Source organism: Lagopus muta, chromosome 1 (genome assembly GCF_023343835.1).
Source record: "Lagopus muta isolate bLagMut1 chromosome 1, bLagMut1 primary, whole genome shotgun sequence".
Taxonomy (NCBI): Eukaryota; Metazoa; Chordata; class Aves; order Galliformes; family Phasianidae; genus Lagopus; species Lagopus muta.
In genome coordinates, this window is record NC_064433.1 from 105,251,917 (window position 1) to 105,266,170 (window position 14,254).

A 14,254-nucleotide genomic window follows, 5' to 3' on the forward strand; every position below is an offset into this window, starting at 1 on the left:
AGACTGAAGAGTGGTTTCCTCCACAGCCTCCACCACTTGGAAAGGACATCACATTTGGACATTGCAGAGACCTCTGCAGGAGCACACTGAAGCACACCAACATCATGAACAGTGTTAAAAATACTGTGTAAAATGCTACTAGTAGAGGAACTAGACAAGCTATAAGATGTTTTCCTTCTCTGTTAAAAACAGTGCTGCAGCAAGGAGAAATAAGGGTGATGGTAGAAGGGCATTGAGTAGACTCATCAGCAATTATATTTTTTGGCTGTTTTCTTAAGCACCGTGTAAGGAAAGCCTTATTTCCAGACAGTAGGAACACGACAGCAGACAGGATATTATGCTAAACATTCTTGTGCTGTGTCTGTAATTACCAGCAGAAGCAGTGTTGGTCATCAGACCCAATGTGACCTTAGGCACGAGGTACTGGGAAACGTGAGCAGGAGACAGGGCATTATGCACATGCACCATTCCTGGCACAACGAACAGCCTGACATCCAGATGTCCTTCAAAAGCCAAATGCCAAATTATGCCAGCACCATGTAATGCCAAACACAGACAGACTGACAACGGGAAATCTTTCCAGCTGTGTTTCTTCTATCAGCTCCCTGGCAAACCTTGGTCTTTCCGTGCCTTTATGGAAAATCTGTTTGTTGTTCTGACTAACTGCAGACATGCTAGACATTTCAGGTGTCATCCTTTGCTCTGCATTTAATTTTTCCACTCGATAATCCAATTTGGCTGTGTGTTAAGCAAGTGTCTGGTGATGCCAAGAAGGCAAACAAGGGTTCATGTGGCACATTCACTGCTCTCCAGCAGCTCCACCAGTGCAGACCCTTGCCCATGGGAAATGTGAGGCAGCTGATGGCCTCTCCGCTGGGGTTCTTCACCCTGCACTCACCACAGAGTAGTAACACACAGTAGTAGCTTGCAGCTCCTGCTGAGCAGCTGGGGCACTTTTTTCCTATGTTTTTTTAGTAGGAGTTAAACATTCCCAGCAACACTGTTTTTCTTACTATTTCTTTTTAAAATCAGTACATTAAAAAAACCCCAAAAACCTCATAATGCTATGGATATGCTATGGATAGAGCAAGCCACAAATGTCCAACAAAAGGGAGTACTGCCCCCAGCTGAGAGTCAGAATCAAGCCCATCTTGCCTAATGTGTAATAGAAAATGAACTTCAGTTTCCTGTATTCCAGATGAGAGCCCTAATTACAAGCTATGAGTCCTTCTCTCTCCATTTCTATCCATATTTAATTTCCCAGCTGCACTGGGATAGTCTACATTTTGAGATGAATGCTGGTGGGCTGAAGAGTGCACCCTTCCTGAAAAAAGGCAAAACCTGGGGATTTTGGTCATCCTCCTTCCAGCCAAGCATGCTGAGTGCACAACTACAGGCCTCTTTGATCCTGATGAACACTTGAAAAGTCTCACGTTCATCCTGAGTTACAACAGCCAGAAAAAGCAATCTTGGAAATTGCTGCAAGACAGGAAAGATGCTTCCTCCCCTCCAGCTCTGCTGGTACAGCCTGTGCTGTACTAACAAACAGCAATGCACAAACACACTTCTGCTTAAATCTCAACACACATTAGAAAAAAAAAAACAACAAACAAAAACACACCAAAACACCACAACTATTTTGCTTGACATAGGTCCACCAAAACTTCTAATGAACATGACATATAAGTGTCCTCTATTTTTGTTGTCAAAGGGCAATTATTCTGTGGGTTCTTCTCTGGAAGAACCTCAGTGAAGTAAAAGTAAGGGAACTGAGAGTTGAGAGTTTTGAGGGAAGAAATTGTTCATGAAGTTAAATTAGTCTGCAAATTATACCCTTTACCTTCTTTTCCCTTTCCCCCATGTTGATGTATATACTCCAAGAATCCTGACTCCTCGACAAAGCTTTAATGACTTTCAACTTAAGCAGCACATTGCCAAAATCCTCTTTTGTTTCTTTATAGTTTGCATCTTCCCACATGTACAAACTGCCATAAGAATACCCTCTAGACATGGGTTGAAACATAATAGTTGAAGATAGGGATGAGAGAGGAGATGCAGAATTAGGAACAAGCAGCCAACCAACAAGTACGCCAGCAACCAAGAAAAACACTGGCACAAAAATAGACCTCTGTCCAAGGAATAAGCTGCAGAAACGCAAGTCTCAGACTGCAAAGACTAAGCCACCATTTGAGAATCCCTTTGAAGATGGTTGCAATTCCGCTGAAGGAAGGCGATGAGGCTCCTAATTAAACGCACAGATTTAGTCGGGATGAAGCTGAAACCCTGCCCTCTGAGCCAAGGTTGTGCTAAGTGGGGATGCACTGGCTTTTACTGCATGCCTTTGAGAGGCCAAATATGTGGAACAGTGAGTTGCACCAACACAGTAGTATTGAAGGACAGAAACTTGTTTCATCAGCTGACTGAAATGTATGTGGACCATAGAAAATTTCCCCAATTCAGCCTCTTATAGGGATGAATGAAGGTCCTGGAACTTGAAAGTCAAGTCCCATGGCTGTTCACATAAACCAGGGCGATTTGGCTACGCAGAAGAAAATTTACCCTTGTAGGGCATTGACTGGGCAGACGTTGAAGACTTGTGACAAACTTTGTTCCTGTCAAAAAAACCCACAAACTTTTCAGGTAGCCAGGTTATGTGCTTCTCTTGAACTAAAGACCCTTACTTTCCATAACGCCAGTGGGTGGTGTCTTCACAGAGCAGCTGCAAATACCTTTTGCAAAGAAATGAGATTGAATCTTTTTATCTGTAGGTTACTAAGTAGTCCCTCCTCTGTACTAACGTGCCACTGTGCCTACACAAGACTGCAGTTCACTGAAAGCTCATAAATTTCATGTGGTTCTGCTGTGTCTTTATTTTAGGTTCTTGAACCATTTTTTGCTTTCCTCATTTTCTTTGCAGCTGCAGAGAGATATAGTAAGCTACTGTATAGCATTTTGAAAGCAGGGCCTCTGAGAAGTTTCCAAACTGCATACAAGCAGGTTATTCTTTGGCTTGTTTTCTTTGGCTTGGTGTTAGCAGTGCAGAATGAGTCAAACAGTATTAACTTTCAAGAGGGAAGTGGTGTGGTCAACCAAAACTGTTTGCGGCTAGATTGCGAAGATAGGTAGAGCAGGTAATGAAGAACAGCCCATAATGCGGGGCACAGGTAGGAGAGGCAGAGAGACTCAGACAAACAGAATCCTTAATAATTAAATCAACATGGTCACTGAAAGTTTTGTGTGGCTTTATGTGCTGGGGTTATGACACAGCCTGACTCTTCCTGACTGGTCAGCCCAGAGAAGGCAGCCTGGTGTACTTAGTGCTTAATAGGCTCCAACAACATCACTCTGCCAGGAAAGAACAAAGGGCTAAAGCCATTAAAAAAAAAAAAGAGGGAGAAATGTATGAACTCTACTACTAGACTTTACTACTGTGGCCAGTTAAATTCTTTCTCATGTCTCCTCCCATTTTCACTGTCTGTTCCTTATCTGCTCCACAATTAAAGAAGGCATGGGCCATGTTTTCATTCTTCTTGCTCCTTAGGGTATGTTTCAGTCATTAACAAGCACAGTGTGCTGTAGTACAACAGACAACTCTTTCTCCTACAGTGTAGAAGATAAGTGGACATAGACTCACCCAAGCATTGCTCTCCCTCATGCTTTGGACTGACCCATGCAGCATCAAGGTATGGACAGTCTGACCAAGATTCAGTGAGTGAGGGCCTCAGAGGGGACCAGCAGACAGTCATATCCCCATTGGCCAACCTACTTGCCACCACACTGCATGTCAGTGCTTTTCTCACATACAAGCTCACACAAACGCATATGAAATCCATGCAGTTCTTTCTTGTGTTTCTACAGACAAAATATTTCCCCCCTCAAAAAAGACTTGTCTATCAATCTCAGCAGCGATAAATTCTCTGTAGTTAAGTGCACTTGACAGAAGAATGTCAGAACTACTGGCTGGTTTGAAGGCATTTCTGTAAGTTGGAACGGGCTGCCCAGAGAAGCTGTGGTGCCCCATCCCTGGAGGCACTCACGGCCAGGTTGCTGGGCATCCTGAGCTGCTGGGGGACAGCCTTGCCCATGGCAGGGGTTGGGTCATGGGCTTTGAGCTCCCTTCCAACCCAGACCATTCTGTGATCCTGTGAATATACATTCATCTCATTCTTTTGCCACAGTTACAGAGGACTTTCCCCGTAACTTTAGTACAACTACACCAAGGGTAGATATACCTGAAAATTCCATTGTGCAAATATAGGTAAACAAACATACCACTGTCTTTGTTGCTGTTCTACAATTAGGCAATAAAATAATGAGTATTCAGTGCAAAAATTAAATTAACAAAGATGAAAAAAAGTGAAAGAAATGAAAAAGGAAAGTACAAACCCCTTCTCAATTTTGAATCACACTAATTCAAGAGAGAAAGAAAAAGATCTGTGTGAGACTAAGTGACTCTAACAAGGGGCAGAAATAATTTATAGAGTACCAGGTGGCTCCTAGCCTACATCACAACAACTCTTACTTCCTCTTTTTCTACTTTATGTGAGGAAAGAACCTACACTGTCAACACTTCTGTCTATCTTTAAAGAATGCAGTTTATAGCCTAGACAAGCAAATATGTATGAGCTACCACTCACAGAAAAGCAGTCTCTACAGCAATGCTCAACACAAGATTTTGTCTTGCAAGTACTGTGGCAATTTCATTAAATTAAAATGACCAACTCCCCACCCCACCAACCCAACATCAACTCTCCCCACTGTCTCAGCAGTGAGACTGATAAATGCTGTGGAAAATAATCTCAATCCTCCTTTTCCAGGTGGAAAGGAAGCATCTGCACCATTAAATCTTAAGGTACACTGGGTGTATACTGGTATATAAAATAAAAGGGAAATAATGAGCAGGACAAAAATGATGTCCCTACAACTGAGGCATGTTCGGCACCAATAAGAGATAGTCACATTGCTTGAATTTGGGCTGGAAATGTTGTTAGTTCACACAGCTGCTGTAGGCTTGTACGCTGCCATTGCACAAGCTGACTATGATGTCTCCAGAGCATGCTTGTAATTTAAACATCCGTCCACCCACTCATCAGGCAGTGTCAATGAGACAATGGGACACAGGGATGCAAATATGCACTGAGAATCAGCACTGCTCAGCCATCGGCTCTTCTTGCAGCCCATCCCTTTCTTTTGTCTATACAAGATTTATTTAGATTGGAACCTCTCCGGGGCAAGTGTCTAAGCCAAGATTTTTAAACAGTGATTTGAAAGTTTGGGTTCCTATCCTCAGAGGGCAGTACGCCATGCAGCCTGTGCCATGCAGCTAGTGTTAGCAAAGGGAAGGAGTCCCAGCCACACTTGCATTTCAGTACAGGGATTTTGCTATATAGAAAGGAACTTAAAAATGCCACATTTCCCTCTACACATTTTCTGCCAAGAAGCTTTTAAGCACTGTACATCTCCAGGTGAGTGGGAGAATCTGAAAAACCACAGTCAAATTTCATATGGTGGGTCTATGCCAGTGACGTGATGGCTCATTCTCTCACGATGCTAAACAACTCTTTGGTACACATTAGTCTCAGTTTTCAGCAGATGGAGGCACTTGCAGCAGCAAACAAGCAAAAAATGAAGGCATTTCATATTATTTCAAATCACTGAGATGACAAAGGTTTGGAAAACTGCTTGGCTTTTCCTTGCAGGAAGAGGCTGAAGGTGAAGATGCTCTTTCTGAGCAGATCCAGGCCAGGAGCTTCACTTCAAACTTCACAAGCGAGGCAGGACCAATCCAGATCAAGGTCTGAGGGTGCCATCAGCTGCAGCAGACCAAAGCTGTGCATCCCCATGGCTAGCTCTGCCAGTCAGCAACTGTCCCTCGAAAGGCATTTCTTCAGCCAGCAGCCTTTAAAGCTCCTTCTCCAACCCTGCTTAGCAATATTATTCCCTGTCTGCTTCACAGTATCCTGCCCTTTGATACAAGGATGCCAAAAAAGTATTTGGGAAAACCACATATCCAATATGGGATAATAACATTTAATGCACAGCTTAACCTTGGACAGCTCAGGGCTGCTGGGGCGAAATCTGTGCAGCCCTTTCATTTTGCACAGTCTTCAGGCACCTGGTCCATTAGCGAATTTTTCAGAGCTATGTAGGTTAAAACAATTCAATGAGAAAAACAGAAAGAAGCAGTCAAAAGAAGAAAAACCTAATTTTTGAGCAGACATACACAGTAGGTCAAATGGCCTAAGGGAAATATTTAATTTTAGAGTCATACTATTTCTACCAAGTTTCCTAACCAAAAGTATTTTCATCAGGAGCACTACTCTTGATCTGGTTACTGCTAATGATTTTCCCCATGGACTTAGCTCATAAAAACATAAATTGCTTTATGAATCATAGAATCATAGAAGTTGGAGAAGAAAATGATGGGTTAGGTCATCTTGCCCTTCTCTCTGACGGTGCAGTATTATTTCTTTTTATAAAAAGAAAGAAAGAAAGAAAGAAAATAAGCATTTCTGAAAAGCTGGAGAATGAAAATACTAAGTTTAAAAGAGATTTTTCAAAATACATAACAAAGACAGCAGAGGAAGAGCCAGATTCTTAAGTACCTTGGCTCTCTCTACAAACCCTGAAAATTTGATGAGAAGAATCATCTGGATAGGCACAGTCAGAAATTCAGTGGCAAAAAAAAAGAAAAAATAAGGCAATGCTATAAGCAACTCACACAAGTAATTACCACAGTTGTAAATACAAATATTATAGTTATATATGCAAATAGGCTGATGGGCAAAGAGCTGCCCGTAGACTGTACATTGTGACCAAATGTATGGCATGACATGCAAGAATCCACAGTCTGAAAAGCAAAGACAGGACTTGCTTCAGAGAGGGGTGGTGCGCATGTACAAAGATACACATTGTGCTATAGTTGCCTATTGTGACATCTCCACACATCAGAGTGAGCCAAAAAGTCCATGCTTTGTATGCTTGCCTTCAGAGCCCTTGGTCTGAGCATTTTTCTACTTGCCAAGAACAGCTTCAAATGCTGCTTTGCATTACTTTCTGAAGTTTCTCCCAAACATGCATTGCTTAAGAAGCTGTCCTTTATCATTAAAAAAATAATAATAATTTTAGAACCCTTTTGGTTCTGGCTTAGAAATTGTTCTTATTCTGTCATTCTCTAATGACAAAAGAACGTGTTTCTATTATTTCTGAAGTTAATCTGTCTAAAGGTTTGGTGCTCTTTTTTTAATTATTATTTTTTTTTCTACAACCTATTAATTTCACTGAAAATTGTTCTGTTACAAAGCTTTAACCCTTATCTCAAAAATGGCATCTTACCTCCCAGTATTTTTTATAGGCCATGCTCATTAGAATCCAGCCTATCTGCAACCACTACAAACATAAAGTAAATGAATCAATGTTTATTACTACAGTTGGCTGTGGAAGTAAGCATGGTTTTTCCAGAGGTCTGCAAGACAGCAGTATCTAATTTTGTTCCTACTGTTCTCTTTCCCACATTTCTTCTGAGTCAGGGTATGTTAGAAAACACAAGTCAGTATTTCTGGAATTCCTGCAGCTCAGGTGAGAGACTGAGTCATGGATCTGTATCATAGAATCACAGAATCACAGAATCACAGAATGGCTTGGGTTGACAAGGACCACAGTGATCATCCAGTTTCAACCCCCTGCCAGACCAGGCTGCCCAGAGCCACATCCAGCCTGGCCTTGAATGCCTCCAGGGATGGGGCATCCACAGCCTCCTTGGGCAACCTGTTCCAGTGCCTCACCACCCTCTGTGTGAAAAACTTCCTCCTAATATCTAACCTGAACCTCCTCTGTCTCAGTTTAAAACCATTCCCCCTTGTAGGCATGGAAGTTCCCAAATATTGATCAGTGATGAACTGTTTCTATCCCAGTTTTATTTTGATTCTAGCCTGCATGTAAGAAGGCTGATATCATTTTAAATCCATTCAATACATGGCATGCATCTACTGATACGTTCAACCTCAAATCCTGTGCAGATAACAGCCGCGCTATCTGTTTTGGTACGTGCTACAGACGTACCTTGATCTAATCAAAGCAGTGCAGAACAGAATACACCCACTGAAGGGATAAAAAAAACACGTATAGCCCTAAACAGCAGGTCTCTCTCAGAGACATAATGGCTATTTGGAGAGAATTAATTCTGAGTTTAATTACTAAAAACTGGTGAATGGGTGACAGTTGGGAAAACTGAGCTGTGGTCAGGGTTGTTCCAAACATGTGAGGAACAAGGAAGGGAGAAAGGTCTGGGTACCACTTTTTCCCTCCTTTGTAGCACTTTATCCTTTTAAGCCACATTACTATTTCAGTCAAACATAAATAAAGACAGCAGAGACCATATTGAGCTTGGAAAAGAGAAGGTTTTGGGCAGACCTCCCCGTGTCCTTCCAGTACTTGAAGGGAGCTTATAAGTAGGAGGGGGAGCAACTTTTTAAATGGCCTGACAGTGACAGGGCAAGAGGGAATGGCTTTAAACTAAAAGAAGGGAAATTTAGGTTAGATGTTAGAAGGAAATCCTTTCCTCAGAGGACGGTGAGGCGCTGGCACAGCTGCCCAGAGAAGCTGTGGTGCCCCATCCCTGGAGGTGCTCAAGGCCAGGTTGGATGGGGCCCTGGGCAGCCTGAGTTGGGGTGGGTGGGCTTTGAGCTCCCTTCCAACCCAAACCATTCTGTGATTCTATGATTGCAACAACTGCCACAGTTCGTAAGCTGGTGTGGAGTCAGCCTACAGGACCTTGCAGCCCACTTAGAAATGAAAAGGAGCAGAATCCCGTCCACATTGCATCATGAGTGACTTAGCAATAAAAGGAGCTGTGCACTCCTGCCAAGGAGCTGACCTCTGCTCATGGCACATGTAAAGCCTCCTTGAGTACGGAACTCCTTTGTACTTCTGGGTTGCCTATGACAAAATGAAACCATTTACAAGGAAGCTTTTACATACATTTGAGTTGGGGAGATACGAGTATTGCTTCAGTATATATTATATTTCTACTTCCTTTTTAAAATGTAGAATCTTATTAAATATTAACTACTATACCAACTGAAGAATTGATTTAAAACAGTAGGGTATGCCTGCAGGATGATTTTGTGTCTTACTATTCTAGCAGACTCGTATTTAAAAAAACAAAGCTTATTTGTTGTATGCAAACTGTGAACATGTCCAGGTAATTACACATGCAAACCTGGAGCTTGCATATACAAATATCTATTTTATGTGCACAGCTGTGAACCTGGTGCCTGGTTCACGAGGGATATTTTTCAGGGACAATTCTTTAAGTTTAAAGAAAAAAAAACCAAAAGCAACACAAATACCAACTAAAGAAGAAGCATTATCCTGGCAGCATTTAAAAAATACACGTAGGTCAGATTTTTTCCATTCAATGCATGCAGCATCATGACACAACTCAGGCAAATGAAGGCTCCATTAAAAAAACGCATATGAAAGTCAGCAGTTTTCTAAGTTATTTAAACTCAAGTTTCAAACTCTTCTTTTGCACCACTCAGTTAAAGTAGCCCCGAGCTGCATGTCTCATTCCCTAGTGGGTGTTTGAATCTTACTGCTTTCTTCTCCCAGGACGACTCCACTTAAGCAACAGCCAGAACTTCTGCCAAGTGTGCAGAAGGAGTGAAAAACTAACCACAAACCTCAACTTACATCAGGGCATTTTGATAGAAATATGAAAATTCCACATTCTGAGGTTAAAGATTGCCTGTGGTAACAGGCAGAGCATATGCCAGAGAAGCACCTACATCTGCCTACCTGTGCAACCCTCACTTCCCCCAAAACAAAGCAACCTTCCCCTTCTGACCTAACAAAAACAACCGCATGCGTGAGCAGTGTGGATATTCCCCTGGGATATCAAATCATTCCTCTTCTCCTTAAGCTTCATTCTTAAAAAAGAAAAAAAAAGAAAAAAAAAAGGAAACATTGCCTGTCTGTGAGAAGGGGTGTCCCACTGGGGTAATTGCATCTGCTTGTTGGAAGCATCTCTCTCAGCAATTACTGCTTTCCCAAGTTGTACAGTGGAATGAAGCACAGTGAACTCTACAAGGGAGAAACCAGGTGTTGCCTCTCAGACATTTATTTATTTCTTCAGGGTGGCTGAGTTTGAAGACTTAGATCAATGACGTATTGGTTTCCAATACTTTAAAACCCTCTGAGCATCTGAAAGATGAGACTAGCAAGAAATGTGCATAAGGTATATGCTGCCCACCTTTTACCAACATGCCTTTTGTCAGCTTTTGGGTACAATCCAAACCATCCTTAGGTAGATACTTTATAAATGCAAAGTAATTCATATTCTAGATCAAATGGACACCCATGAAAAATAAACCTTCAGGAAGGCATAATTAAAACCACTCATAGGACAGCCTTGGCTTGAGGCACACCCACTGATCCACATGCACTGGGTGCTGTTGCACTGCATACAGCTGGTGATGGAATGCCTGAGCTAAATAATCAACACGACCTTCTGCAAATGTTCTTTTTAGTCCACTTACTTCTGGGTTCGCGTGGTCCATCCACCGTTATCTTGATGGCTCTGTGGTACGTGGCTACTTGTGGAGGGTTTGTGAAGACTGTGATAGTCAGTGTGAAGCTTTTCCCTGCAAAAGGAGAGAAGGTTACTGAACATATGTATTGAGAACAGGTTGTCCTTTCAAACAGAATCAGGACACACCAAATGACACTAACCACTAGCTGTCCGTATCTGCAGACAGATATGAAGCAGCATGGGCTCACTACTGTCTGCTGCTGGATGCATTCCCTTTGTGGCAACTGCTCAAAGCATTTGGAAAAAAAAATCAATTTATATGTAAATGTTCTACACTTTGTTTGCAAAATAAGGAGGTTACCCTTAACAGTTACAGTTTATCTGATCTACTAGACTACTGGTGCATTATCTGAACTTTTTAAAGGCGGTTAGTTCAGAGAGGCTTAGAAATTGTGGTTGACTCTTCCAAAACTGCCACGGGAATTTGATCAAAAATGCTTGTAAAATTAAAGAGAACTGGGTACTCAGGTCCCTGAGGCAGGCCATAGGATTCCATGCTTTGTGGTTGAAGCTAGTATTAGATCAATTCCATATTATGAACCAGAATCCTTTAAAAATAATCTGCTCCTGCAATGCCAAGAAACAAGGGAATGGAAAAAATTAAAAAATCCCTACAGCCTGTCCACAGAGAATTAAAACATCTTATGAAGACATAGCAGAGCATTACGCTCAGTTTCTCTATTATTCAATAAGAAAACTGTGAAAGCCTTTTCAAAACTGTTGTGCGCATGCCACAGCTATGAGTTCTGAAAAGAGTCCATCTGGACAGCTGCTGGGGAGGCGGGATGATTTTGTATCCCCCTGTGACCATGAGGCATTCAAATCCTGCTACCTCTGGACTTGTTTTTGGATAATGCCAGTACTACTTCAGGCATTTTTTCAGTAACAAAAGTAATTTTCTTTATCTTTGATAAGATCTCGTGTTTGTATTTATCATGGCTTTGGCCTGGACAGCGATAAAAAAATTGGCTGTTGGCAGGTTTGGCATCCTTATCTCAGCATTATGGAGGTCTCAGATACTGATATCTTCATTATCACTCAGAGACAATAAGGGCCATCACCCTAAGTTAGATAACCAGGAACTGTTGTAAGAAAATTGAGGTTCTTTTCCTCCGGGTACATACAGCTCTGCCTGTTTCATTTCACTGCTTGGCTCCAGCCCCCCCTGAAGGCTGAGCCTCTTCCCTTATAAGACCTCCCATTTTTACAATTTGCCTGGTTTATCTGTATAAATGTAAATACAAGTACAAATGCCTGCCTCCAGCAGCAACATATTCAACCCCTTCCCTATGCCCATTTACTTGCAATTCAATACTTCTCTTAATGCAGTTCCTACTTTGGTGCTAATGGTCTGCATCAACATTACAGCGGGCACACACACATATAACTGTTACTGGAAACCGTCCTCATCACAGCCCGGTGAATTAGAGAGGTATTCTCCCCACTTCACAGACGAGGAACTGTGGGGAGATAAAGTGTCTTGGCCAAGATCTAACAGGAAGCCTGTGGCCAGCGATGCTAACCACTTTGGCTGCTGCAACTAAATCCGACAATAATCCTGAATCACAGCCCTGAGAAAACAGAAGCTGAAACACAACCCTCCCAGACTGCAGGCCACTATCTTCCCACCTTCACATCCTCACTAGAAAGCACTCCCTCAATCAAAAGAACTACAACAGCAGCAAAAGTAATTTTAAATCCCTGTTTGAGGGCCCTTAGCCCTCAACTCTTGCGTTCTACATCTACCAAGACCAAGGATCACCATGCTCCTGGCTATTTCTAGATGCTAAATTACAAGATAAAGCTTTGCTGACATTTTTACACTCGTAGACCAGATTTTTCTGTAAGGCAACAGGAGTAAAGTTCAGTAAGCTTTCTTCTGAAAAAAACTCTAATTACACTCATATATCAGAGAGGTGCCTGTAGATCTTCCTTCTAGCAAAAAAAAAAAATAATTCCCTGTATTATTATATACAACACCTAGATCACCAAGGCTGTAAAAGACTTTCAAAATATATGTTATTGCCTTTACTAATCTGTAGCGTTTCCATCTTGATCCCAGTTTTATTTTTTGACAACTGCTCATGCAGTTGTAACGTGCTGCTACTGTTTTGCTAGAATATGTAGTTAACTGATGTTTTTTTTTGAAGGCCCTCATGGTGCTTCCAGATAGAAAAAATGCAGAAAAAGAAGATATTAAGATAACTAACTTCAGGAAAATGAGGCCACATCACCAGTCTGTGAGACCAGAATGAATAAGAAGAGGGGAGTGAAGTTAATTTCAGGATCTTCTACTGAGCAGATGAGACCTCAGAACCAGTTTAAGGTTGTGATACAAGCTGGCAAAAGCAGGAAGATGCTTAGCTTACTTCTTGTTGACAGAAGAGTATTCATTAACCACATACTGGTTAACCACAGGACTATATAACCATAAACCTATGTGTCACTCATTGCTGCTTACCAATAATTCTGCCTGTGTTTTTCTCTGGTGGTTCTGTTTCATTTACACTTAGTTTTATTAAGTGGTTTTATCATTTTTAGTCATAGCTTCTATATTATTCATTTGTATGCCTGGTTGACAAAGGTAGGTTTAGATTGTAGGTATTGTTAGTGAAATGCATGTTTTATGGATGTACCTGCTTTGGGATGATAGTACATCTATAAACTATAAAGGAGCAGGTGCCTCCAAGGCTGTCAGACAGCCTGAGTGAAGATCTAAGCTGAAATGCTGGCCTGGCTCAGATGCTTCAAATAGTCACAACGACAATTTGGTTATGGTCCAGCAGCGACAGCAAGCTAGCATGTAGCCCTTCACTGACTAACACCAAAACCTGAGATCCTCTGGTCCCATAAAACTACAGAAAATCACACAGAGCTTAGTTCAGGTCCATGATGTATGCCTCATATGTTTAAGCCAAACCCTACACCATCATTCTGGGAGTCTCTGCTGATGGTGGAATGCTTAAAAGGCAGTGTCCACACCAAGCTGTGCCTTGCTGGGTGCAAGAGTCCTTTCAGAGACTGCTGCTGTCCACAATTCCCCCGGCAGCACCTATTATTAGCCACAGAACACCTGATGTGAGACAGAGATCTGCCACTGAAAATCCTCCTGACAGACATCACACATCCCCTCACATGCATAAGGAAAGAGCACAAGACTCACTGCTTCCATCGAGCCTTCCCACTTAGGGGTCTTAGGATGGGAAAAGTTGCCTGGTAACGTTTATTTTGCAGGAGCATTAAAGTCAGTACTCATTCAGAAAAAATAATGGAAACAGTAGCAGTTTTGGCTAAGATACAACACTCACTTTTGAAAGAGAGACCAGAGATTGCCAAAGCGCTGGTTAGGGACTGGACTATCAACTGTGCCTTCAAGAATCTCAACTGAAGTCAGATTAAATCAGTTGCCCCCAGCTTCCTACTTCACAGGATTGCTTACAAGATCCCTTGATGCTGTGCAAAGCTGTAAGAACTTAAGAGCAAGTGCAGAGTACAATGCCAACCAACACCTGCTCAGCAATACTGCTCCTCAAACCAGCAAAAGGCAAAGATCAACCTCCAGTTCCCAGGCATCTGAAGTTGCTGTGCCCATGCTGCATTGCAACACAGCAACCTGAACTTTGCATTCAGCTGCATCACATCTGTCTGAGTCTGGAAGCAAAG

General features: G+C 42.1%; 1 protein-coding gene across 2 annotated transcripts in view; it reads right to left on the minus strand.

Moving 5' to 3' along the window:
* RUNX1 (RUNX family transcription factor 1) overlaps window positions 1-14,254 on the minus strand; it is a 150,528-nt gene that overhangs the window by 36,530 nt on the left and 99,744 nt on the right. For both annotated transcript variants that reach the window (XM_048959826.1, XM_048959817.1), the window contains exon 5: window positions 10,539-10,643. In XM_048959826.1, coding sequence (XP_048815783.1) covers window positions 10,539-10,643 — 105 coding nt within the window. The remainder of the gene's footprint in view (window positions 1-10,538; window positions 10,644-14,254) is intronic.